We start from the raw sequence: 27056 nt of genomic DNA on the forward strand, positions 1-27056 counted from the left end.
GCTGTCACTGTGTCCGCTGGCATTTTAAACAGCAACTAAAAGTGACAAGAGTAACCACCTTCAAAGTGGGACGTGCCCTTCTGCAGCTCTCACCGCTTGATTTTGCTGCTCGTGAGTGACGGTCCCTTGGCTGGTTCTTGTCTGTCTGTCGGTGGGGTGGATGTTTGTCTTGCTCGTCCAGCCCTGGAACTTGTCTGCCTGGGTAACACCCTGAGTCATCTATCCGCCAGGCGAGTGACCAGGTGCATGTGGGACGGAGCCCGTGGTCACATACCAGCGGTTCCGGTCTACGAAACACGTGGTCCTCACCAGACTCACTTCCTAGGTGGCCGTGACGAAGTGCCACGGACCGGGCAGCTCTAACAGTGGACATTAATTCTCTCTCCACCTGGAAGCTGGGAGTCTGTGGTGGAGGTGTCCCAGGGCTGGTTCCTCCTGAGGCCTCTGCCCTTGGTGTGCAGACGGCGTCTTCTCCCTGCGTCTGCACATAGCCGTCGCTCTGTGCGCGTGTGTCCTGATCTCCTTTTCTCGCAAGGACACCAGTGCCCACCCCAACAACCCCATCTTACCTTAATCCCCTCTGTAAGGCTCTGTCTTGTTCTGCGGTGCTGGGACTAGGGCTTCAATATGGGAATTTTGAGAGGGACAAAGACTTTCTCTGACCACATGTACTCAGGCTCCTCTGAGAGGGCCCGACCTTGGGCTCCGACCTTGGCCCACTTAGCCCAGCTTTAGCAAGAATCTCGCGTCGCTTTAGGGCAAATCCCCCGTCCTTGGAACCTGATGGCTCTCCATATCTGACCCACTCCTCATGCCCCTGTAGCTGACCTCCTGGCCTGCCCCCAGCCAGAGTCCCGTGAAGGGGCTCAGCCGCACCCCGTCTCCCGCAGCCTCCATGTTTCCTCTAGTAATTTCCCGTCCACTGACCCCACTCTGCTCCTTGGACGTAAATCCCCATTTCTCAGGGTTGTTTTCAGAGCTGATCCTGACCTCCCTCCCCCACTGCAAACCCCACTGCAGGGCCCTCCCTTGAATAAAGTCCCTTACCATCTTGACAAGTGTTGTGAATGCCTTTTTCTTTAACAGCGACACGAATCGGCCATCACACCAACATCAGCTCTTTTAATCTGCCAGAGACTTCAAAGGCCTCGCTGACAGGCCCACACTATTTTGAAACCGTTAACACTTTACGAACAAGCGTCTGAACTTCATTTAGTCCTGGGCTGGTCCTGTTTGGTGGACTGTGGGGGACTGGCCGGTGCATATGGACGTGCCCGGTGGGCTCAGAAAAAGACAGCATTTCTGGACACGATTAGACTCAAGATAGCAAAGGCGGCCTGGAGCTTTGGGCTGGTTATCTGAACTGGGCTGAACACACACCCTGTGTGCCACACCCTGTGTCTGGAGCTCTCAAGTCATCTGACTGTCAACCGGGGCCTTGAGGACAGTTTTGAGAGGCCTCACCTCCCTTAATTCTCTCGGGACTCTGAGAGCCCCCTCGGGGAGGTCAGTGTGGCACTCACAGGCAGGGGTCCCACGGGGTCCCGGGGCGGGCTGCTCGGTGGGGACCAGGCCTCTGGGGCTCTGACGGCCGCTCTGTCCACCTGCAGTCTTTCCTGCAGCAGCCCGCCTCCAGCCCATGTCCAGCCCGGCTCCAGCCTCCGTCCAGCCTGCCTCCAGCCTGGCTCTGAGCTGCCGGCTGACTGACAGGTCCGCAGCCAGGTGCTCCATGTGGCCCAGCTGAGGCCTCCTGCCCTCTGGCAGAGAAATACCCGACAGAGGAAGCCCGTTCTGGAATGTGATGACATGAACGATGCGTCTGTTCTCAGGTGAGCTCCCGGTTCTCGCCCTCGGCTCCTCTCCATGAGTTCAGTGCACTGTCTCCTCTGTCACCGTCTTTTGTGTAGTTTGCGCTCCCTGTTCTTCTCCCTGCAGACCGGGAGCTGGGAGCAGACAGACGAGGCTGTGGTGGGATCCGGGAAAGAGGGCTTCCTCATGGGTGATGGGCAGGCATCTGGGACACTGCTGCAGCCGGCACAGATGACCAGATTGGGCAAGTTCCAGGCCGGGGCAGGCGGACGAGGGCCTCCCAAGATGCAAGCTAACCTTGCAGAAGAACCCTGGGCACAAACACAGGCTCGCTCTGGTCAAGCGTTGCCTGCTGCTCAGGCCTCGTGCCTGGTCCCGAGGTCCAGGGGCTGACGTGCAGTGGTGGAGCCAGGAGCAGGAGGGGAGGGGCAGGGCAGGCCGGCTGAGAAGCAGGTGGATCCCTGTAACCCCTCCTTCACCCCAGCCGAGGTCAGAGGTCTATTCTCCAGGGGGGACAAGGAGAGCGTCTGGGCCCAGGAGTGCCACAGTTGAGCAGGGTCCCACACGGGACGCACGTGGCTGGGTCCCCACAGGCAGAAAGCTGCATGCAGGGGCCCACCCCTCTTCAGCTCGAGCCCCATCTTCTTCTCCAGACAAGAGATGGGAAGATTCTTCTGTTGAATCTGACCAATCTAGAAGGACAAGGGTCCTGGTCCTGGGGGGTTGCCCAACAAAAGGCCCAGCGAGCTCATCCTACAGCAAGGTTCCACACTGTGAGGCCATGTCGTGTTCAGAGCTTCTGCCCACCCCCTCAACTATACACCTACCTAATGTCTAGGCCCTGCCCAACCGCAGCCCCACCAGGGACCCTGACCACAGTGCCTTTCCCAGGACCCCAGCAGGGCTGGTGGCAGATTTAAAACATGTCAGCACGTTCTTTCATATCCATCTCTTCAAGAGGTGGCAGTTTACTCCTCAACCCTTGAGAGTGTGTTGAACTTAGCAACTTGCTTTTCATGAATAGAATGTGCTGGAAGGGCCCTGTGTGACTCCTGAGATCTGGTCATCAGAAGCCTTGAAGCTTTCTCCTTGGATTGCTCGCTCTGGTGGAAACCAGCTGCCAAGTCGTGAGGACGCCCAAGCAGCCCCGTGGCGAGACCCCTGAGGTAAGGCGCTGAGGCCTCCCACTAACAGCCACATGAGTGCGCCACCCAGCCCCAGTGGAGCCTTCAGACAATGCAGCCCCTGCCAATCTCTTGACTGCAACCTCATGAGAGATCCTGAACCAGAACCACCCAGCAGAGCCACTCCCAAAGCCCGGCCCTCAGAAACCCTGAGATGCTAAGTGTCCGTTGCTGTTTCAGGCCTCAGGTTTCGGGGTACAGTGTCACACAGCAGCAGGCATCCACTGCCGTCAGCTCTCAGGGAGATGGGCCAGACTGTGCCCAGGGACCGTTCCACTGCCCCTCTCTGGGAGTCTCCACCCCACAGTGGCCACAGTGCCCTTTCCTCACCCGGTGACATCTGCATTGGCCACTTTGCTTTTCACAACTAGACCATGTGTTTTTAAGAATACACACAGGCACACATACACATGTGATAAAACCAGAAGAAAAGCAAGGAAAGGTCAGCAAGAAGATCAGCACGTGGGCTACCGTGGAGGGAACACGTGGTGTCTGAGTCACGCTCTTTATCCTGGGCGGGGTGCGTGCTGTGCTCCTCCGTGTGTCTACCCACATTCCACAGTAAATAAGCATGGCCTGTGTCACTCTCACTGTTTCCTGGACCCCCTTCCCTCCCCTTGCCAATCCCATTCCTCCGCTATCCCCAAATATTTCACACAATGGAATATTTTTCTGGAAAGAAATTAAAACTTTGTTCTCAGGGCCAGCTGTGTGGCTGAGTGGTTAAGTTCGCGCGTTCCGCTTGTCAGGCCACGTTGGGGTGGCGTGCCACATCCCACAACTAGGAGGACCTGCAACTACGATATGCAAGTATGTACAGGGGGGTTTGGGGAGATAAAGCAGAAAAAAAAAATGTAGGGGAGGAAGACATCCTCTACCTAAATGTGGACTCGTCTGGCCGGAGAACGAATTAAATTCACATGAGACAGAAAAGCAAGAGAAAATTAAACAAAGCTTTATGAGGAACCATGGCCCAGGGCCTTTCTTCCTGCAGGAAGAAAGGGCACCCAAGAAGTGGGGTGCACAGAGTGGTTCTATACCCCCAAAGAGGATATTTCACATACGATTGAAATGTCCCTCCCACAATAGTCACAAGATTGCCCTGTCGGCACAGGGCTTGATGGACACAGCAGGTAGTGGGTCTGCTGTCTCGGTGGGCGTAGCAGGAGGCAAGTCTATTGTCTGGAGCTGGGTGGTCACAGGTGAGTGCAGCAATCAGTTCCTAGCCTAAGGAAAGTTGCTTAATCCTTAAAGAAATGCCAACGTTGGGAGGGGAGGGAAGACAGTTACAGGAGGTTACCAGACAAGCACAATAAAATGCAAATTTAAGTCCTCGCCTTTGGTATTGATTAAGAGTTTCTAGAGACAAGGTCATCTCCTTTCTTCTTCCTGGTACAGAGAGGGAGGCAACTTTACAGATAAAGATTTAGTTCTACTTTTTAGTTGCTTTCCTGTCTGCAAAGAAACCAGCCTCATATAGTCCTCATGCCAAAGAGACATATCTTGAGGTGGCCAATTTCACGTCCCCACAAAAACAAAAACAAACAAACAGAAAAACTTTGTTCTCTTGCCTTCTTTATTTATTACCTTCATTGTTATTTGTGATAAGAGCACTTAACATCGATCTGTGCTCTCGGCCAGTTTTAGGCGCACACTGCAGAGCTATGACTGTGCGCCACGCCGGCCAGACGGGGGCTCTGGGACGTGTCACCTCGCAGAACTGAATTCTGCCCGCTTTGACTCATGCATCCCCATGTTCCCTCTCCCCACAATGGAATATTTTTTCAGTAAATTTTTTATTACAACATATTGAAGAAAAATACACACATCATAGGTGACCAGCTTGCTGAGTTTTTATCAAGCCAAAGACTTGTGTCACCGCTCAGCTCAAGAAAGAGAATGTGTGTCACCACCCAGGGCTCCTAGAGGCCGTCTGGGCCCCTCCCCTACCTGACTGCCTCCCTGGGCCTGGGCTTTTGCAGGGTGGACATCTTCCTCAGAGCCCCTGCTCTGGATCCCGGGGACTCCCCCACCAGTGGCCAGACTCCCTGAGAACAGGGGCCCAGTCTGTTCTGCTGACCCAGCAGGGTCCTGTGGGGGATCAGAATTGGCCATCCTGAAATGTGTCTCTTTGGCATGAGGACTATTTTAGGCTGGTTACTTTTAAAAACTACAGACATGGGAGAAGCTCGAAAAGTAGAAGTTACCCTTTGTTAAGAGACACTTACATTTGTAAGGGAAATCTCCATCTGTAAAGGTGTCTCCCTCTCTGTCCCAGGAAGAAGGGGGATGACCTTATCTCTAGGAACTCTTATCAGTGTGGAAGGCAAGGACTGAAACCTGCTTAATAACCTGACTCTTGTTTACTGTACTTGTCTGGTGATCTCCCGTAACTGACTCCCCCCATCCCAACATCCCCCTTTGTAGCTGAAGATGGTATTTGAGATGAGAGCCTCTGCCATTTTGGCAAGTTACCCAGTTTTCTGAGTCTCTCCCACGTATACATGTTACAAAGCTTTGTTTGATTTTCTCCTGTTATTCTGTCTCATGTGAATTTAATTTGGAGCTCAGCCAGAAGGACCTAGTGTGGGAAGAGGAAATGTCTTCTTCCCCTACAATTTGGCAACTTGGACGGGATAAAAATTCACTGGCTGGACACTGCTCGCTCCTGGACCGCAGCAGCTGAGAGATCCTGGACCCCTGACAAGAGCCGGCAGGAGGTAAGAGTTCTTTCCACATCAGTCTCCCAGATCTCTGCCTGCAGGGTCCAGTGGAAGCGAGAGTGGTGAGTTTTTTGCTTTTCTAAATTTACATTAGGAGAAAATGTTGGTGAAGCTAGTTTCTTGGGCTCAGTGACCCTAGGATTTGGTTGAGTACTCACTGGTTGTAGATCCTTTTCCTCCCAGAGATAGTATTTTTCCTTCTCTCTGTCTTTTTTTGTCATTTGTCATAAGATATGGGCATCTCTATAAGCCTGTTTTCTGGGAATATGAGCGTGACATGGAATCTGTTGCTAAGGGCATCTTGGAAGCCAAAAAGCCCACAAATTTGGCAGGCATGGTTCAAGCAGTTAAGAGCCATTGGGGTGCTCATCACCTTAAGAAGTCTCCTGTGAAAGGATGACTTGGTCACAGAATGGGGCAGATGATGTCGATGCAAATAATCCATAAGCAATCTATAAGTGAAAATTGGGGTGAGTTTATTCTGAGCCAAGTGTGAAGACCATATAGCCCAGGGCTTTCCTTCCCCAAGGGAGGAAGGGCACCAAAGAAGTGGGGTACACAGAGTGGTTATATACCCTCAAAGAGCGTGTTTCACATATGATTGAAGTGTCCCTTTTACAGTAGTCACGAGACTGCCCTGTTGGCACAGTGATTAGTGGACACAGTAGGTAGTAGGTGTGCTGTCTCAGTGCACACAGCAGGGTGGCAGGTCTGCTGTCTTAAGCTGGGTGATCACAGGTGAGTGCAGCAATCAGTTCCTAGGCTACGGACAGATGCTTATCCTTAAGGAAATGCCAATGTGGGGGAAGCTGCACCTTTATCTTAAGGCCACTTGTTCTTGTCTTTGGGACACAGCAAATGTTTAAGCAGATATACAATGCACGCTCATTGGCCATGTCAGGCCCTTTTGGAAAAAGCAGGTCAAGCCGAATTAGGTTTACACCAAATGGCTTCCTCATATCCTCCAACATATCCTATTGCTTGCCATTTGTTTGTCAATTACACGAGTCCCCCACCAACTTCAAGAAAATGTCCATGCAACAATGAGGTACTCTGTAAAGCACACATAATCCCCAACCCTGCGGCACCTCCCTCCTAGGTATTATTCTGGCTCCAAGGGACCCAAGTCACAGCTAAAGCTGTTAATGTGCGTATCAGATGAGGTTTGTTCTTTTGTCTTGCTCTGTGTCTTGAGAGCTTGGCTTTGTGACCTTTCTGGTCTCTGCCATCGAGAGGATGCATGTACCGGCAGGCATCTTGGTGGACGGTTGAGTAGACTGGGGTTCCGGGACCCATTCTCTTTGTCTAGCTGTGTCAGCTCTCAGGGGATTTTGTCATAAGGGGTCCCAGTTGCTTTCATAAGGGGCCTTTGTCATCTCAATCTTCGTTGTTTGCTGTGTAATGAAGGCCTTCGCTTTCTTAGACTATTTTTGGGAGTGAACTTTTTGGATCTCTTTTGGGGATGTCTCTTGCGTCCATGGTTAAGCTTATTGGTGTGAGTCACCGCTAAGATCCTACTCGTCAATGTGGCCAGATGATGGATTGTTTAAATTGGAAAAACTTCTAAATTGGGGGAAAAAAACTTGTGAGAGATCTCATCATAATTTTTATTGGTACCCATGAAAAGCCCAAATTAAGAAAGAAATACAAAAAAACAAAGAATAATGACTAGCCTTAAGACCCTAACTTGGGCTGCAATTGAGTTGAGAAAACATAAAAGTGTAAGTGTTGATAAGATTATCAAGGTTGGAATGTTTGAGCTGATTTTATGTAAAGAGGTTATATCAACTTTGCCTGAGTATATTTTAAAATGTCTGGCTTGTAATTCCTCCCCCATCCAATATTATGAGACCAAGACCTATTGATAAAGCCCCAATGAAAGCTATGATGGAGTTTAGATGAAATTTTGTAGAAAAATTAATATATTTATGGGCTTTTATGAGAAGTGATTGCATCTCTTTTTGCCTGATTGTGTTAAAGATTGTATTATGGGGATAGACATTGTGTCTCACTGGGGAATGTTTCCCCTGCCTGATTGTAAGACGTCTAAAGGTGCCATACATTGTCCTGAGAGTTCTAGAACATACAAATCTTTGATTCAACTCTTAAGTTAAAAAAATTTCCCTGATATAAAGAAGCCATTGGAAGGGTGTAGCTTAGCGGGGGTGGGTCAGCCTCTTTTTTTGTCATTCAGGCTGTAATCTAGCTCTTCACGCAACTGGAAGCACCTGCCTTTGTCTTGCAAATCTCTGCAAGGCCACAGGGACAGCTCTAGAAGGCAGTTCAAAATCCACCTGTTTTTTGCCAACCCCAGGGCCTCCTCTGCTCCTCCCAAAATGCTCCTGGATATTAATTGTGACAAAAGATATTAGAAACCGATAAGGCAAATATGCCCCAGAAACTCCCTCTTGAAGAAAACTTGACTGCTTTCTCTGTGTCTTTACGACATAAATTTTCTGCTCCCATCTTCTCTAGGACCTCAGAGCCGTTCTTTGAAATGCAAATGTTTCTCAGAAACTAGCTAGTTTTGTATGGCACCTGATTCATAACAAAAATTTAAGGTCTCTGTCTGTGTCTACCTGTGTGTTTATATGTATCAATATGTGTGTTATATATGTGTGATATTTTACCTCCGGATGGTATGGCCCAAATGAAGGCTCTGTTTAACTGACTTAAAGTAAGCGCTTACATGTCTTTCAAGTTAAGGTGATATGAAATAATCTTTGGTGAATGAAAGCTTGTTTAAGTTTGTTGGTTTGATGAAAATGGACATGTCCTTAGAGGTATCAGCATTGGATATGATGCAGACATGCAGCCTGGGTTCACTAGTTAAAAAAAAAGAAGCTCCAGTTATCCTTGTTACAAATTTCTCAGCATAATAACTTAGAATGATAGCTAATTTTGTCTAATGTCTCACGACATTTTCATGGGTAATCCAAACATAATTGTTAGGAATAAACAATTTAGATGTAAATGAGATAAGAGTTTAAACTTTTAGCAATAACTATATTTTATGATATGTATTTAAGGTAACTTCCAAAATCTCTTTGGTAATTGGAAACTTTGAAGCTTTGCTAGGTTAATTTAAATGGTGAAAATTCATTGAGCTTCTAGACAATTTCCAAATAAGAGAAAATATTAGACACTAGTTATTAAATGTAGGTTTACCTACTTTTGGCTTCTTATAACAAAGAAATTAAAGCGTTTTGGTCCATTGGTAAGCATGCTGTGGTGTATTAAAAGATTGTACCATAAAGAAACATGTTTCTAAAGTTATAAAAAGTATTTATAAACTTGCCAAGCCACAGAATGCTAATGTAAATAATGTAATGTAAATGTTAATGTAAAAGAAAGTTTATAATTGCTTACTTCATTTTTACTTAGAAATTAAGGCTTCTAACTTCTAAGAGTTACAAATTCTAATATGCAATTAAAGCTATTAGAAATTACTAAGGAAAATATGTTTGTATTCAAGGAAACTAAGATATATGTTTTCAGTAAAGAAGGTATAAAGATTGGAAATATGTTTGTTTGTTGGTTAAGAAAGATAAATTTGTCCTAAAGTACCAGGAAAAAAAAAAAAGGAGGCATGGGTCAAATTTTGAATGTAAAAAGAAAGTTACAGAATGTTTGTGAAAGAGAAATTCTGAAGAGTTTTTGTGCATGGCCAAGTTGGCCAAAATCAAAACGAATTTAATTAAGTAAATGAGTTTTAATATCAAAAGTAAGCTGGTGCAACATTAGAATTTGGTGTTTTCCCTTCTCTTAAAAGGATAATTTTCTTGAACTTTTAGTCTGCTCTTGCTAAAGAGATTAGGAAAGCGTTTTGAGTAGTCTACCAGAAGGGTAAGGAATTTTGTGTTTTATCAAAATACATTTCCTATATTGTTTTAATCAGATCTCTAATCACAGATGCTAAGGCTTTTCTTACACCTGTTTAATTCTGTGCATTCACCCAAAATTCTTTAACTGTCACCACGCTTAAAGGGATAACTAAGCATTGTTTCATAGGGACCTATGATATCATGTGGATAAATGCTATTGATGTAAGTGTTTCAAAAATTATACAACATTCTTAAAATCCTGATTTGTCCTCATTGTCAGTCAAAATTTTAGTTGTTATTCTAAAGTGTTGTATGTCACAGAAATAACCAAGTTTCTTTGTCAATTGCCATTTTTAAGTCTTTCATTGTATACAGACAGTTATTGTTTTGTTCTGACGCTTTTGCAAATATATTTCATCTTCAAAGAGATTCATGGAATTCAGGTTTCTGATAAACTTTCAGATTATAAAACTGAACTGGGTAAGACATTACAGAATTCTAATGGGGAAACCGGTGATCCCAGAAAACTGCCAACAGGAGGTTAACATCAAGAATCAATTACACAGGACTGATGAGGATGATTGTAATTTTATGACTTTTTGTTTAAAACATTGCTGATTTTTAAAAATGTTTTGGTTTTTTTTTTTTCAGATTCAAGGAAAACTTTTTCTCTTAAGCTAACTATGACTTATAGCAATTTGGTAAATTATACCTTTGTAAGCTAAATTAAAACATTTATTTATTTTTCTCCCTACCTGATCCCTCCAGGATTTGGAAACTCCTAGTGAGTGTTGTTATTTTCACAGCAATATAGTTATTTGCATAAGTTCAATAAGAATCTGTTCTCCTTATAACAGGACACAATTGGAAACATTGGTTATCTTACTGAAACTTTGACTGGAATGTCATATTTGAGAGAAACAGGCACAAACTCAAATATAACCAGACAGCTTTTGAGAAACAAAGATTGGACTTTATGGAATAAAGCCACTTGGAAATATTGGCTTGGTACCTTGTTTCCTAGCAACCTTATGGGTAAGTAAGGAAGGTCACTTATCTGGCAAGTGCAAGGAACCTCAATATTTTGGGGAACCTCAAGAGAAGAGAGAAATTCACCCAAATCTATAGATATTACAGGCAAAGTCTGGTGACAAAATTCTTGGCTTGGCTTTCCTGGCCTGAAGAGGCCTTTAAAGTTCAATCTGAGATTCCTTATAAAAAGTTCCAACAAAGCAGATTTAAAAGAGCCTATATGATTAATTGCTATTCTTGCTGTATTTATGTAAATAATTGGGCCAAGTGTATTGAAAGTAAACTCATTTTACAAAGCAGTTAGTCTTAATTTGGCCATCTTCAGTAAAATTGAGGGTGGTTTTAGAGAGAAAAATTCTGTTTCAGTAGAAACCATATTATACATTTGTGGATATTAGATCTTACTTGTGTTAATTGTCTTTGAGGTTTTTGTTTTATATCTGTTAAGTAGACTAGATCTTGAATTCTTCTAGTATCCTGAAGTATCTGGCTATAGATTTCCAAACTAATGTTTTCAATTTTTCCCATTTTCATTTGAAATCACTGAGAACTGAAACCACCCTTGCTCCTGAAGCCTTGCGAACTGAAACGGGATAACTTGATATAAACGTTGTAAAGCTCACCACGATAGCATGCCTGTTGCTATGTGAGCCACTCACCAGGATCCCTGAATACCCCATGACATCATCAGAGGCATTTCAAGCTGCAAAAGATGCTTTGATCCTGACATCTAGAAATCTTCTTGATTGGCTATCTCCTGGGCTCAGAAACTGGTTTATAATTTGCTGCAACCATTAAGTTTCTTTTTCTTTTTCTTTTGACAAATAGAAATGGCAAGCAATAGGATATATTGGAGCATATGAGGAAACCACTTGGTGTAAACCTAATTCGGCCTGACTTTGTTTTTCCAAAAGGGCCTGACATGGCCATTGAGCATGCATTGTATGTCTGCTTTAAACATTTGTTGTGTCCCAAAGACAAGAACAAATGACCTTAAGATAAAGGTGCAACTCCCTCCCCCCCCCCCCCCCCCGCCCTGCCCATGGCATTTCCTCAGGGATAAGCACCTTTCCTTAGGCTAGGAACTGTTTGCTGCACTCACTTGTGACCACCAGCTCACCTGTGACCACCCAGCTCAAGACAACAGACCTGCCACCCTGATGTGTTCACCAAGACAGTGACCTACCTGCTGTGTCCATCAATCGCTGTGCTGACAGATCAGTCTAGTGACTATTGTAAAAGGGACATTTCAATCCTACGTGAAACATGCTCTATTGGGGTATATAACAACTCTGTGCACCCCACTTCTTTGGACCCGGGCTACATGGTCCTCACATTTGGCTCAGAATAAACTCACCCCAATTTTCATTTATAGATTGGTTATGGATTATTTGTGCTGACATTTCCCATAGAAATGCTTCTTATTAAATACCTGATTGCTTGCTTCCACAATATAGGCCTAACTTTGGGAGCCCACCTGCATTACCACCTTCTAAAATAAGTTTAGCTGGATAGATCTGTTCTCAAGACTCAGAAATGTGTTCGGTGAGATAGGACAATCTACCCCTGAGCTTCTGGACAATGAAAATTCTCAAAGCTTTGAAGGACTGTGAAACTTCTTAAAGTTTCAAAGGCAGGACAGTGAGGGATCAGAATTGACCACCCCAAAATATGTCTCTTTGGCATGAGGATTATTTTGGGCTGGTTACTTTTAAAAACTGCAGACATGGGAGAAGCTCTGAAAAGTAGAATTTACTTACCCTTTGTTAAGAGACACTTACATTTGTAAGGGAAAACTCCATCTGTAAAGTGTCTCCCTCTCTGTACCAGGAAGAAGGAGGGATGACCTTATCTCTAGAAACTCTGAATGTGGAAGGCAAGGACTTACATCTGCATAATAACCTTCCTCTTGTTTACTGTGCTCTTCTGGAAATCTCCCATAACTGACTCCCCCACCCCAACATCCTCCTTTGTCTTTAGCTGAAGATGGTATTTAAGATGAGAGCCTCCACCATTTTGGCAAGTTGCTCAGTTTTCCTGAGTCTCTCCCATGTATACATGTTATAAAGCTTTGTTTGATTTTCTCCTGTTATTCTGTCTCATGTGAATTTAATTCGTAGCCCAGCCCGAAGGACCCAGAGGGTAGAGGAGATGTCTTCCTCCCCTACAGTCCCTACTCCTGATGCGCCTCGCTCAGGGGAGGGGCTCCATCAATCCCTCTGACTGATCCATTGACCATCCAAGGTGGAGGCCACTGTCCTGACCCAGGTCCCTACCCCTACACGCTACTGGGGGTGCAAGACTTTTCCAAGTGTCCAGCAAGTATTTACTGAAGTAACGAATAAATGAATGCTGCTTAGTTTTCCTCTTAATTCCACTGGGCTCTCAATCAACCAGCAGCCCCCTCTCAGTGAACCTGAGACAGGAAACAGCCTACTGAGACAAGGCCATCTGCGAGGCCCCTGACCTGACAAGATAAGGTGCCTAACCAATGGGCAAGCTAGGACAATCAGATAGAAGCCACCAAGATCCACACTCAGCAGCCTTCGGACTTTCCTGGGCTCGCGCATCTGCCCTGGCACCCAAGAATCCACTGAAGGTGACCCTAGCCCTATTAGCATAGTAAAAATCACACCCGGGGAGGTGGAGAGCTGGCATGCTAATGATACATGCCACACATGCAGTGGCGTGTGGAACAGCAGCGCAGGCGGCACCACAACCCCGCCTCTACAGCCATGACAGGCCCTCCTCCCAGCCTTTGCCTAATAAAAGCCCCATAGCCCTGCTCCCTAGGGAGCCGGTCACCTGCCCCTTTCCTTTCCCCACGGCTCCCTTGTGCCTCTCCTGGGCACAAGCTAATAAACGTTTACTTTTCTACTCCAGTTTGTGGTCTCTCTTGATTTCCATCCTGGGGGACAATAAGAACCCAGTGTGCCGGTAAGAGACCCTCGGCTGAAGCCTGAAGGCTGTCACCGTCACTGCGTGTCCTGAATGGTGGGAGCGCTCCCGCAATGAACTTCTTGAAAAACAAAGTTAAAACAGACGCGGGTCTAGAATTACAAATTCTGCCCAAGTGCGTGCTGGGTAAGCAGCGATCCGCCCAGGGATGTGTTTGTTTGTGCGCCCATCCCCGCCTCAGCCCTCCCTCGGGTCCGGTTACAACACGGTCTAGACATTGTCAATGTTTTTGAGAAGCTTTGCTACAGGTTGTATTCAATAGCACGTGGACGATTACGAAATGGACTCTCCACAAACGTGACGCCCTTGTTGCCCTGAACCGGTTCAGAAACTTAAACGGAAAAGCTGGGCCAAGGTCGCAGCTCCCCGCTGGGGGGGGGGGGGGAGCCCCCGGGAGCCGCGCGCGGGCACCTCCAGAGCGGGGCGCGCTGGGGCTATCGCGCGGCCGCCCCCAACCTGCGGCCGGGGCAGCGGTGACCTCACACGTGGCGCCGGGGGCGGGGCGCGCGGCGCGGGGCGGGGACGGCGACAGCGGCGCGGAGCGGCGCGGCTCGGGCAGGGAGCGAGCGAGCGGCCCGTCTCGGCGGCGCCATGGCCACCGTGGACCTGGAGAAGCTGCGGATGTCGGGGGCCGGCAAGGCCATCGGCGTGCTCACCAGCGGCGGCGACGCGCAAGGTGGGCGGGTGCGCGGGGCCTGTCGCCGGGCGGGCGGGGGGCTGCTCCCTGTCCCGGTCGGGCCCCTCCGGGGGCGCCGGCCACCCTGCTGGTGGACCTGCGGGCGCGCGGCCGGCGGAGAGCCCTGGGCGCTGCGCCTTCTGTCCCCATCTCAGTCCGCGTCCTCGGACCCGCCCCGCGCGCTCCGGCCCCGGGCGTACGTGCCGCCCGCCACGGCCTCCGCTCCCCGCCCTCGCGCGCCCGCCGCCGGGGGTGTGTCTGCGCGGGGCGGTGGCCCGGCGACAGGCGCGCGGGCAGTGCTGGAGGGGGCACATGTCTGGAGGCGTGTTTCCTGGAGGCCACGCCGAGCGTAGGCTCCCCATGGTTGGGCAGGTCTCCGCAGGTCCCCAGAGCGAGGCTCTTCCTGGTTCCGACTTGGAGACACCGTGTTTCCTCCAATCCAGGGCCCTCTGAAGTTCGCGCCCCATCCCTTCCGCTGCATCCAGCTCCATCCGGCTGGCAGGGGTGGGGCTGCCGTGGCAGACCTACCCAGGACAGCCCCTCCTCTTTCCTCTAGTTTTGGAGCCCGGGTGGGGACAAGGGTGGGATGGAAGGTGCGCTGTCTGGGCGCTTGGGGAGTGTTCTTTAGCTCAGACCTGTTCCCACCCTCCTTGTACAGGGGCTGCCCAGGGTCCTGTAGCTGAGGTCCTGGCAGAGGGGGGAGAGTGCTCCACCTGGGGTCTATCCTGGCAGTTCCTCTCCTGACAGCCTGGTCCTGTCCTGCCTGCCTTTCCCAGCACCTCTGGCCCAGCATGACCAGCGTGGAACCTGTCATGCTCAGCCACACGGACACACCACACACCCTGAACCCCAGGAGAGACCTTAAGTAGACCAGGAAGCAGGGCTGGGAGAGGCAGCACCAGCACGCTCAGCTGCCCCGCTGGGCCTGGTCTGTCTCCTTCGAGATCAGAAAGTGCAGACACAGCTTCCTCCGCCTTAGGCCCCTGACCCCTCCCTGCTCAGAGCAGGGCAGAGGTAGGAGGAGGCTCTCACGGCCCCGGGAGGACAGAAAGAGTCAGCTGCTGTCTGCATCCTACCATCCGCATCCCCACTGCACAGGTCCCTCCTGCAGATTCTGGCTGAGTGGTCTGGGCCTGGCCCGGCCAGCGGGCAGTGTGCCCTGATGCATGTCCTCGGCCCCGCCGTGGCTAGAGGACTTGCTGCCTGTTGCTGGGCAGTGGCAGCTCCCTAGAGCAGACCCAGTGGGCTAGGGCTGGGGCCAGCAGGCTTAGAGGGTGGTCTTGGCAAAGCATCATCCCGTGAGATTAGCCCATGGGAAAGGCCCGGTGCATGAGGACAGACACATCCTCAGAGGGCTGGACCCACCTTGCCAGAGAGGCACAGAGAGGCGTGTGGGGCCCTGACTCCCATGGCTCTTGCGGGCACAGGGGTTTCTACCCTAGTCTCCTGTGTGTGCCATGGAGACAACAGCACTGGGGGACAGGGAGCCGGGGGCAGGGAGGATAAATGGCATGCATTTAGGCATGGGTACAAAGCCCTGTGAGTGGCATGTTCCTTCCCTCCCCTGGCACAGACAGAGGACACGGGGTGAGTGGGGTTGGCTGAAAGGCCAGGGAGGAAGGGGCCCCAGTAGTGAGGGTGCTGCCAGCCTGGGGAGGCCAGCCGGCTGAGGGCAGAGCCTGTCTGAGCTGTGCTTCTCCACTTGGTGCCTCCCACCGAACAGGCAGCGTTTCCTGGACGCGGCTGGAGCGTGGCCACCAGTGCGCCTGCTGGCTGACTATTGGTCCCTCACCTCATGCCTTTCTCTGCAGGTGGCTTTGTGTCCCAGAACCCCTGGCAGCTCTGGCCTCACTCTGTGTGCTCTCTCCAACGTGTAGACGTCCTAACCGCGTAGATGTGGTAGCTGGTGGTTTTCTGGTTGGGGCTGTGAGAGAGGACTCCTCCACAAACTTGCCCAGTTTAGGGCTTGGGCCCGATGCCAGGAGGAAGATGCAGGGGCCAGCTGGTGCTCTGGGGAGAAGGGAGCCTTTCTGTTTTGCAAGTGTTGAAACCAGTCAGTGGGTGTGTGCCCTGGGCTGGCTCACCCTCTTGCCAGCATTTCTCCTGGGATCTGGCTCCAGGCGGCGGGTGCTCAGGTTGCCATGAGGGCCCTCTATGTCCTTCCAAATAAAGACTGACCTTGTAGGGACCTGACGGGGCCATGTGGGCCCTCCTGAGTGGGCACCGGGCTGACAGCAGCCAGGAGAATGGGCACCCTCATGTGCACTTTCCTTCCAGATGCTCCAGTCTGCATTTGCTGGAAGGTGTGAAAACCAGGCAGCCTCACGGAGTGGAGGGCCAGCCCCAGGTCCTGGTTGGCCTTGACCAGCCGTGTGACTGACCCCAAGCACTTCCCTCAGGCCTCAGTTTCCCCTTCTGTAAATGGGGGGAAGGGACAAGACAGGCCACCTGGCAGGTTCCTTCCAGCCAGCCTGGAGTCCGTGTCCTCTGCGGGCTCGGGGCCTCCCTTCCTATTGGCCAGGAGGGTCAGAGTTGAGGGAAGACAGTTGTCCAAGGACATCAGAGCAGAGTACTTCGTGCAAAAGTAGCTAGACATTCATAAAACAGCCCAGCTCGCCCACCGTTTCCCCCTCGGCTCCACCTGGGGCAGCCCCTCCCAGCCTTTTAAGTCGTGCCCACGGGTCTGCCTTCTCCCAGTGGATGGCCTGTATCTGCAGGTGAGGGTTTTGCTCCCAGCACCCCCCCCAACCCCCATCTTGTTGTGTCCCAGCCAGGCGCCGCGTCTACAGTCCACTGACAACGAAGTCTTGGTCTGCAGAGCTCAGTGTCACCGCATGGTCACCACTTTCTTGTCCAGTTTGTTTTTCCAAGGACTAGTTGTGAAGAAAAGCCATGTTAGGGACAAATGCATCGACCTCAGACATCCTTTTGGTCGCTTTGTCGGTTTCCTCCAACAGGGAGTCAGGGTCTGCAGTCTCCCTGGCCCAATGTGGGGGGGGGCGGGTCTAGAGGTCGAGGGGTCGCGAGGTCGAGGGGTGCCTCCTCAGCTGGGAGACAAGCTGCTCTGCTGCCCGCCGCTCTCCTGGCTGGGTGGGGCTCTGGCTGCCGCCCGGGTTTGTTTTCAGAAAGACAAGCAGATTGAAGAGCAATTAAAAAGAGCCTCACGGCTTACGGTGAGGTTTGGGGAAATGCACACCCTCAGGCCACATTTCCATGGCAGCCAAACAGTCTTATTCCACAACTCTGGAGTAACACGGTCCTCCCGGTACCCAAACCCTGACCCTGGGGTCTCTTCGCTCATCGGGGGCTCCGGACAAGCCCACCAGGCTGGCTAGTGAGACGGCTGTGACCCCAGGGTTGGACTGCCCGGCAGCACACGCAGCCAGGGCTGACCAGAGAGACCTCCGGGTTGGACAGTGGGCCTGGGTCCCTGGCCACTGCCCCCTCTACTCTCTCTCCTCGCCCGTCGGGAGCCGGTAGCCTCCCTCCTGCCTGCCAGAGGTGAGGCTGGGACCTTGAGCCTCCAGTGGGCCCAAAGTGGCCTTACCTAGCAAGGGCGGCCAGGGAGGAGGCCGGACGCCTCTGCCAGGACCTGGGGCTTGATGGGTGTGGGTGGGGGGAGAAAGCTCTGCTGCTGTCTGACCTCCCTCACCACCCCACCCTGGCGAGGGCAGGGAGGGCAGGGAACCTGCGGCCCACGGGCCCCTGACCTTGGGCAGCGGGACTTGCGACCTTCACGGCAGGCCCTTGGGGGGCAGCTCAGTTGTCCGGAGGTAGGGGGCTCTTTGGGCTCCTGTCCACTGACTTCAGCCTCCATAACCCCACCTTCACCCCTCGGGGCCGTGAGACATTTATGGTTTCTTTAGAAATGAGGTTCTGCTGGAGTCGAGTGTGTAAGCCGCGAGGGTTGCCAGCTCAGGTCTCTGCCGCCCTGATGTCTAGACACCCCTGGCCCTGGACACCAGGCAGCAGGAGCCTCAGCTGCCGGGTGTGGATGGGGCCTCTCACTGTGCCTGAGGAGGGGCTCCGGCAGGTCCCCTGTCCTCCCTCTGGGACCTCGGTTTCTTGTCTGGAGAGTGGGGATAGGGGCGCACGCCCCGTCTGCATCTGCAGGAGCCCTGTGCCCTGCGCTGGGCTCTTCCGAGGTGCTCTGCAGCCCTTGGGGCATCTCTCAGACCTGCTCACACCCCTGGGCCCTGCCTGCCAGGCTGGAGACCCCGTGAGACTTGTGTAACCAGGGTAAAGGTCGAGAGTCCGCACGCTGGGGTTGCCTTGTGGAGCACATGCTGTGAGGGACCCCTGAAGCGATGGCACTCCTGTGGGATTGCCTGAGCAGAGGGCACTGCCCACCTCTCGCTCGGGGGACCGGAGCACAGCCCTCCTGGGGGCACGGCCACGCCTGGCGTTTACAGCGGCCTCCTCCAGGGACAGGCTTTCACAAGCTCGGGGACAGACCACGGGGAGTGTGTGTGTCCTCTGGGCTGGGACTGCTGGGAGGAAGGCGGGGGAATAGGGGGTGGTCCTCTCTTGTGGTTCAGCCCCCAGCCCCCGCATCCGGGGATGGGCCCCAGGCCAGGTGACCGTGGCTGTCTTTCTTCCTCTCTGGGGACTTGGGGACAGTCCCGCCTGCTCCTTTTGTTCTGAACCACTCATCTCTCTTGTGACCTGGGCTCTCAGGAAAGAGGGTTTGAGGCAGAACGCCGACAGCCATGGAGTTCCAGGCTCGGCAGGGGCCTCGCCCATCCCTGGCCGCTGCCAGTATGGGGCTGGGCCACCCGGGGGGCCCGCCCTGGGGCTGCTGACCAGGGTGTTTGCCTGGACCTGGAGGCCTGCTGCCTGGGTGAGGCCCTGTCCCACCCTCGGACAGCCACAGAGGCTGCTGCCCACACACTCATGGGGCCACCCCCTCCCCTGCCCCCTGAATGTTCCAGGAAGCTACACTGCAGCAGCGTAGCTGCTAGGGACAGGGGCCAGGGCTGGGGGACAGGGAAGAGAGGTGACCCTCCTCCCCTGAGCCTGGTGGCTCCTGTGTGCAGGCTGAAGGGCAGGAGTGTGAGTCCACTCAGCCGCCCTGCCTGAGGCCGCTGGACCTCCCAGCGCCCCAGGACTCTGGCCCTAGGGGCAGGCAGGGCTGTCCCCTGCTGGTTGGGGATGGAGAGGACACTGCCCTCCTCTCCTGTCTCGCGGAGCCTGCCCTCGGGAGCGCCTGGGGTCCATAGCAGAGCATGACGGGTGGGCTTGGGGGTGCTGCCCTCAGTGTCCCCTCTGCCTTCTGTTTTCATCTTGGGGCCAAGAGCCCACCTTGCTCAGATTCCCCTGGTCGGGATCTGCCCTGGGGGCCGGGGGGCGTGGGGCTCCACCGAGCAGCAGAGGCTGGTGGGGGGGACCACGGGAGTGCATGAGGCAAGAGATGATCTGGAACCTTTGCACACTCTGGTCTTCAGGCTCAGGCTGATGAGGCCCAGGTAGGGATTTTCCTGGTGTAACTCTCGGGGGAGCTTGATTCCAAATACTTGGAAGCTGAAACGGCCTCCTGGGGTTCACCCTGTGCCTGATCTGGTGACCCAGGTGACCCAGCCTGGACCTCGCACTCCTGGCTCAGTCTCTGCTGAGATGCCGGGCGGGGTGGCCCGGGGTCCCGACATCTCTGCATCCCAACTGACAGTGTTGCCCTGACTCCTTGCAGGTATGAATGCCGCCGTCAGAGCTGTGACGCGCATGGGCATTTACGTGGGAGCCAAAGTCTTCCTCATCTATGAGGTAAGGCTCGGGGCAGATCCGTGGCCCCCACGCTGGCTGAATGGACTGTGTGCTCGGGTCAAGAGTGATGGGGAGGAGAGAAGTGAGGCTTGGGGGAGACAGAAAGGAGACCTGGTCCTGCCCCACAGTCTCGCTAGTCCTCATTCAATCCCGGAGGCCCAGGCTGGGGGTGGGGTGGCACGGAGGCTGCTCAGGATGAGGTGGGCGGGAGGGGGCCCGCCCTCCAGCCTGGGTACTCGTGGGTGCGCTGTGTCCCTTGAGAGTGGGGTGCTGCAGTGCTCCCCTGAGACCCGGGAACCCCAACCCCCCGTCTTTCCAGCCTCATCCTCCTCTGACCCCCAGCCCTCCTGCCCCATCTCCCAATCGTGTTTGAATCACCCACCAGCCTCCTGGGGCCAAAACACCAGAGGATTGTTCTATGTCGTTCTGGTGGGAGTTGATGCCCCCTTAGCCTCATACCTGCCCTCCCCCCACCCCCCTTTAAGATTTGGGGCTGACCCTCCAGGCTGGGTATTTTCTCTCTCTCTCTCTCTCTCTCTCTCTCACACACACACACACACACACCCACGCACACACTCTCTCTGGTGGGTACAGCATCCTGTGGTTTTCCGGCAGCATTGTGTTACGCACCGTGTTACTTTGTTTTTACTTTTTACATAGAATGCTTCGAAGCCTGGCCTGCTCTGCTCTCCCTGGGGCTTCCCTCCTCCACTGGTCCTGGCCCTTCGCCCTGGCTGTCCCTTCACCCAGGCCCCGGGGTAGGCCGGTCCACACCACCCTTGGCTGCACAGGGGAGGGGATCTGAATGAAAGGACTCCTCCTACCCGCAGGGCTCTGGACCCTCAGACCAGGCCTGGATGGCTGGGACCCTGCAAAGCCCTAGGTCATGTTTGGGAAGCAGATCTCCTCAAAGTCTCAGGAGCCAGGCAGGTGGGGCCTACACCCTGATAAGGGTCTAGAACCTTCTGGAGGACAGAGTGAGATTCTCCAGGGAGTGGCCTCGTTTCCTGGACAAGCAGTGTCCAGACGGGGAGGAGTGGGTCTAAGTCCCAGCCCCCTGAGATTGTGCATATGTGGCAGGTGTGTCCTTTCACCTCTGTAGGGGAGGAAGACATTTCCTCTACCCTCTCTGGGTTCTTCTGGCTGGAGAACGAATTAAATTCACATGAGACAGAATAACAGGAGAAAATTAATCAAAGCTTTAGAACATGTATACATGGGAGAGGCTCAGGCAAGCTGAGCAATTCACCAAAATGGCTGAAGCCCCCACCTTAAATATCATCTTCAGCTAACGACAAAGGAGGACGTTGGGGCTGGGGGAGTCAGTTACAGGAGGTTACCAGACAAGCACAGTAAACAGGAATAAGATTATGCAGATTTAAGTCCTTGCCTTCAGCATTGATAAGAGTTTCTAGAGATAAGGTCGTCCCCCCTTCTTCCTGGTACAGAGAGGGAGACACCTTTGCAGATGGAGATTTCCTTTACAATGTAGATGTTTCTTAACAAAGCGTAAGTAAACTCTGCTTCTCAGAGCCTCCTTCCCACCTGCAGTTTTTAAAAGTAACCAGCCTAAAATAATCCTCATGCCAAAGAGACATATCTTGGGGTGGCCAACTCCCGTCCCCCACACCTCCTTGACCTTCGATTTCTTCTTCTGTTAAGTGGGGATACCTGTTCCTTCCTCGTGGGGATGTAAGGGCATGAGAGCTATGCAATGTTGTGAGTTGAAGCACTTTTCACAGCTGACACCGAGAGGGGCTCAGTGAATGGGACTGTTTTTATTCACCCAAGAGCCCAAACTGGATCTTCGGGCTCAGAGTGGACACAGGGAGAGTGGGCAGAAGTGTGCTGGGCCTGCGGCGAGTCCTGAGCCTGCCTGGGGGCCTGGCCCAGGGCGGGGAGAGGGGACGGGTGCCCAGGACCCTGCAGACCCCATGATGGGACAATAAGCATTGTTCCTCCTGAGGGGAGGAGGCAGATCTGGGCTGGGCTCCAGCCCCAGGCAGGAGCAGTGGCTCATCTGCTGCCGCTTCACTGGAGGGGCTGGGAGGGCTGCACGGAGGAGGTGGCCTGCCTCGTCTGGGCATGATGGTGCCATATCTTTCTACTACTTATAAATGCATGTGTCCTACACACAGACTATGTAAGAACTCCTGCTAATAAGGGGCAGGCCCCACGAGAGAAGAGATGGCAAGACACCAGGACAGGCACCTCTCGCAGAGGCTGTCCAGATGGCCCAGGGCTTATGTTGTAGGAAGACAGCACGTGGTCCACATGGAAGTTCAAGTTAGGGCCACCTGAGGGCTGACATGCCGCCCTCGGGCTCACAGTAGCTCTGCCCAGTGCCGTGGGCTGTGCGCCTGGAAGCCCTGGCCACGTTGCCGGTGGGCAAGGAGGCAGCACAGGCACATCCAGGTGCCATGTGGTGATGCGGTGACAGCTGCTCAGTCCCCCAGCGACTCAGGGGTCCTCCCCCAGGAGACGTGTGCCTTCTCAGCAGCCTCACTTTAACATTTCCAAGCATGAGCCCTCGCAGTGTCCACCAGCAGTGCACAGATCATGACTGTGGGGTGGCACAGTGGACGTGGGCGTAGCCATGACAGCACACAGTTCCGTGGGGCCTCGGGGATGCCAGGTTGAGGGAAAGGAGCCAGACACAGAGGGGACAGTGTGCTGTCATTTCTGCATCTAGTCGACGCCCTTAGGAGACAGGACAGTGGGTTCCTCAGGGAGGGGAGGGTCCTGGAAGGGCAGGGGGCAGCTGGGCACTGGGCTCGTTCTGATCTGGGAACAGTGACCCAGGTGTGGCCAGGAACCCTCGTCAGTCGGGCCCCTGCGAGGGGGACCCTGTGCTGAGGGAGTGACGTGCTATAGTTGATAGTCTGCATGCCCTGAAGAGGGTGTTCTGGAGGCCCAGCTGGGTGCCCCAGGCCCCTCCCCCGATAGCCCATGACAGCTGGCTGACCCCGCCTTCGTTGCCTATGGCGCTGGGTGGTCAGGGCCCTTGGGCCTGCTTCCTGCTGGTGGGGTTTGGGCTGAGGTTTGAAGTGCCCTGCCCCCCACGGCAGTGCTGTCTTGCTGCTGGGGCCCCCATCTCATGCCTGTCCCCTCTGGTTTCAGGGCTACGAGGGCCTCGTGGAAGGAGGAGAGAACATCAAGAAGGCCAACTGGCTTAGCGTTTCCAACATCATCCAGCTGGTAAGGCCTGTGGTGGGGAGGCCTCTTCCTGCCTGTGAGTGCACATGCACAGACACACACGGACACATAGCTGTACACGCAGACACGCACAGAGAGACACATACAGACACACAGATGCACATGCAGACACACAGACACACATGGACACACAGATGCACATGCAGACACACACGCAGAGAAACAGAGACACACACACACAGACACACACACATGCACATACCAGCCCACTGGGGCTCAGCTCCAGGCTGACCGTGTCGTCCTCCTGCCTTGGGGTCTTGGGGATGTGGTGGCCCCGGGACATCTTTGATACGATTGTTCACTCTCACTTTCCATATAGGGGTGTGTGGACAGGAGAGGACACTTTGGAGAAGGCGTGCCACAAGCTCTGAGTGGCCTCTCCACACCTCCCCCGGCCGTCCCATTCTTCATCATCGCTCTGAGCCTCTAGTGCCCGAGGCCACGGGCGAGCCGGTGTCTCCCTCCAACTTGGGGTGGGTGGCGGGGGAGCACCTGCGGGGCCAAGGATCCCTGGGAGAGGTGGTCTGGGCCTGATCTCCAGGGGGAGACCTTTGTCCCCCACAGAGCTGGGGCCATCCTGCAGGTACTTGTCACCTGTTTATCCCCGGCCACGAGCTGATGCTGCTTATGCAAGCGGCCAGTTGTCCCCATGAGCCACACGTGAGTCAGCGGGAGTAGTGGGTGGACTGGCCTGGACCCCAGTGCCCAGAGGCCTGCCCCAGGTCTCGTCCAGGTGGGGCCAACCCGTGTGTGCCGCCTGCCCCTCTTCCAGATCAGATGTCACCAACGGGCCTCGCTCTCTCAGGCGCCCGTGGGACAGAGCTGGTTTGTTGTCCCAGCCCTGGTCGGTCCAGTGGGGCTCAGACGAGCCTTGTTCTTGGGCTTCGTCAGCCCCCACCCCTGTGTCCTCCTGCTGGGGAGCACGGCCCTCAAGCCCCCTGTCATGGAGTGGAGCTACGAGCTGGTCACCACCGTCCTCCACCCCAGATGTCCAGGGAGGGTGGCCTGTACGCCCCTGGCTGGATCTGGCCATTACTCTCTGACTCTGTGTTGAGGACGGCTGTGGCCTCTCTGTCCTGAGTGACCAGCCTAGGAAAGTGGCTTTGGGCCGAGTACTAAGCTGGGATGTGACACTGCATGAAAGGTGGGCAGGTGAAAGATGTGGGGAAGAGCTGGTGCTCGGGGAGGAGTGAGGAGTGAGGAGCAGCAGGGGCAGAGGGCAGGAGCGGGCAGAGGGTGCGGCAGACAGGGCAGGAGGCGGCAGAAGAGGTGGCGGGGCAGAGGAGACGGAGGGGGCAGGGGTGCAGAGGGGGTGGGGGGGGCCGGAGGGGGCAGGAGGGGACAGAGGGGCAGGATGGGCTCTGGGAGGGAAGGCCAGCTGGGTTGGGCATCTCTGGTTGCGTTTCCAGGAGGAGCCCTGGAGACCCTCAGGCGGTTTGCAGGCACAGAGGGAGGTGTGGGCTCTGCTTTGAGGGCAGTGCCACCAGGCTGGCCTCTTTGAGCCTGGGGCCCACGCCCGTCCAGGCGGGTCTCAGGAGCAGCATGGTGGGGCCCGGGCACTTTGTTCTCAGGTCTGGCCGAGCACAGTGGGCCTGTGGGTGGGCTGTGGGCAGGGCCCTCGAGGGAGCCCAGGGCTGAAGCTGACCAGGGAGAGGCTACATGAACCCTGGTCTGAGCTGCCTGAGGTGTGACCCTCAGGGCTCAGGAGCTCCTGCATTGGTGCCTGCGCGTGTGTGTGTGTGTGTGTGTGTGTGTGTGTGTATGTTGCACTCTACAGATTTCAGGGCCTGCCCACTGCATTACCTTGTTTGAACTTTCTGAGCCCGACGGGTGGACGTCCTTCTCGTTGTACCTGGGAGGAGAATGGCCCAGGGAGGTGGGGACGCTACCCAGGCTTCCAGAGAACTTGGGGTCCACCGGTCCCCTCCTGCCCAGTGCCAGGGTCCCTCCAGTGCCTCCAAGGGGCCCTTCTGCCGCTCCGTTGGTCAAGTGTCCTGTCTCCTCCACGCAGGGCGGCACCATCATTGGCAGCGCCCGCTGCAAGGCCTTCACCACTCGGGAGGGACGCCTGGCAGCGGCCTACAACCTGGTCCAGCGTGGCATCACTAACCTGTGTGTCATCGGCGGGGACGGGAGCCTCACGGGCGCCAACGTCTTCCGCAGCGAGTGGGGCAGCCTGTTGGAGGAGCTGGTGAGGGAAGGTGGGTCAGCGGCCCGAGCCTGGCACCGAGCAGCTTGGGGCGGGGGCTGGCCCAGGGTGGGGATGCAGGGGCCCCTGCACCCACTTTGCCACTGCAGGGCAGTGGGAACATGCAGGGTGAGGGGAGCAGGCAAGATGCTGTGTGTTTGCTGGGCGGGAGGAGTGGGCCTGGCCCCCAGGACGACCCTGGACAGCTCAGGAGCCGTTGGTCCTGGTTTGGCCGGTAGTGAGGTCAGTGTTGGAGCTCGAGGCCTCTGGGGACCCAGCGTCAGGGACCCCCAGGCAGTGCCTGGCCTCCGGGTGGCGGACAGCAGTTGCTGGTCTGACTCACCTCCATGGTGAAGACAAGTCTCTGTAACTGATTCCCAGACGTGGGTTGCAGACTCCGCCACAGTTTGCTGAAGCGTAAGAGTTAAAATTCGGTAACAAATCAGACGCGAAGTCCCGAGGCTGCTGGTGGGAAAGTGACCTCTTAGCTTCATCAGTTCTGTGCCACTTGTGGGGTCCCAGAGATTAGGGGGTGTCCTCTCCAGGGCTCTCTCCTGGTCCGGGTGACCCGTCTACACTTGGCATCGATGGGGGACGGGGCCCTCTCTTCCCGTGTCATGGCCCCAAGGGAGCTGGGTTGGGCGGTGGGGCCTCAGCTGGGCATCCTGCTCCTCGCCCAGGCAAGATCTCGGAGAGCACAGCTCAGACCTACTCGCACCTGAACATCGCTGGGCTGGTGGGCTCCATCGATAACGACTTCTGCGGCACCGACATGACCATCGGCACAGACTCAGCCCTGCACCGCATCATGGAGGTCATTGACGCCATCACCACCACCGCCCAGAGGTGAGTGAGGCCCGCAGCCTCTCAGGGCCTCCCGGGCCACCAGGCGGGTGAGCTTGGGATCCTGTCTCCTGGCGACGGGGTGAGGCCACTGCTCTGCAGGGGTCCTAGCTGTGCAGACCTTCTCTGTCAGGCCGCCCTCCGGCCCTGGGGTGATGGTGTTCCCTGGTCCTCGGGCTACTGGCTACTGACAGCCAGGCCCAGGCGAGGTGAATGGCCTTCAGCCTTAGCAGCAGAAGATCCATGAAAACCAGCCTGAAGGCACAGAGGTGGCTTTCAGGGCAGAGACATGGCTGCCCTGGGTGAGAAAGGCTGACTGTCCTTTGGCTGCTCCCGTGTCCGCCGTGTTGCCCAGGCACTCCCCTGACAGAGGGGGGCTGTGGGCAGCGTGGCACGGCCCCTGTGGCTCCCGGGAGGCCGGGCCGCAGAGCTCAACTCAGGGAGGCTGGGCACTGACACTTCGCCCTGCTCTGTGTCACAGCCACCAGAGGACGTTCGTGCTGGAGGTGATGGGGCGGCACTGCGGGTAAGGGGGCTGCCCTGGTCGGCCCGGGGTCCCGGGGCTCCTGGGGAGCAGGAGTGGGGTGTGGTGCCCTGTTGTGCCTGGCCCATGGCGGGTGCTCATTTAATGCTGTCGGTGTGAGAGTGGGGTGTGGGGAGTCCTGACTCTGGGGCTGGATGCGGCTCAGAGCGGCACCTCCCTGTGACCTGGGGTCTGGGCCGTGGTGCTAGGTCGGGGTCCCACCTGCTGCAGCCCCTAACGCTCCCCTCCTGCAGGTACCTGGCCCTGGTGTCCGCCCTGGCCTCGGGGGCCGACTGGCTGTTCATCCCCGAGGCCCCCCC

General features: G+C 54.4%; 1 protein-coding gene across 1 annotated transcript in view; it reads left to right on the top strand.

Annotated features, from left to right (window-relative positions):
- Positions 1–14000: 14000 nt before the first annotated feature.
- Positions 14001–27056, top strand: part of LOC124231464 (ATP-dependent 6-phosphofructokinase, liver type-like) — a 28175-nt gene continuing 15119 nt past the window's right edge. The window contains 7 exon segments of the mRNA XM_046648265.1: positions 14001–14206; positions 19893–19966; positions 23087–23164; positions 25194–25383; positions 26051–26216; positions 26695–26739; positions 26991–27056. The exon segment at positions 26991–27056 is cut by the window's right edge and continues 11 nt beyond it. Coding sequence (XP_046504221.1) covers positions 14122–14206; positions 19893–19966; positions 23087–23164; positions 25194–25383; positions 26051–26216; positions 26695–26739; positions 26991–27056 — 704 coding nt within the window. The 5' untranslated portion in view covers positions 14001–14121.

Source organism: Equus quagga, chromosome 21 (genome assembly GCF_021613505.1).
Source record: "Equus quagga isolate Etosha38 chromosome 21, UCLA_HA_Equagga_1.0, whole genome shotgun sequence".
Lineage (NCBI taxonomy): Eukaryota > Metazoa > Chordata > Mammalia > Perissodactyla > Equidae > Equus > Equus quagga.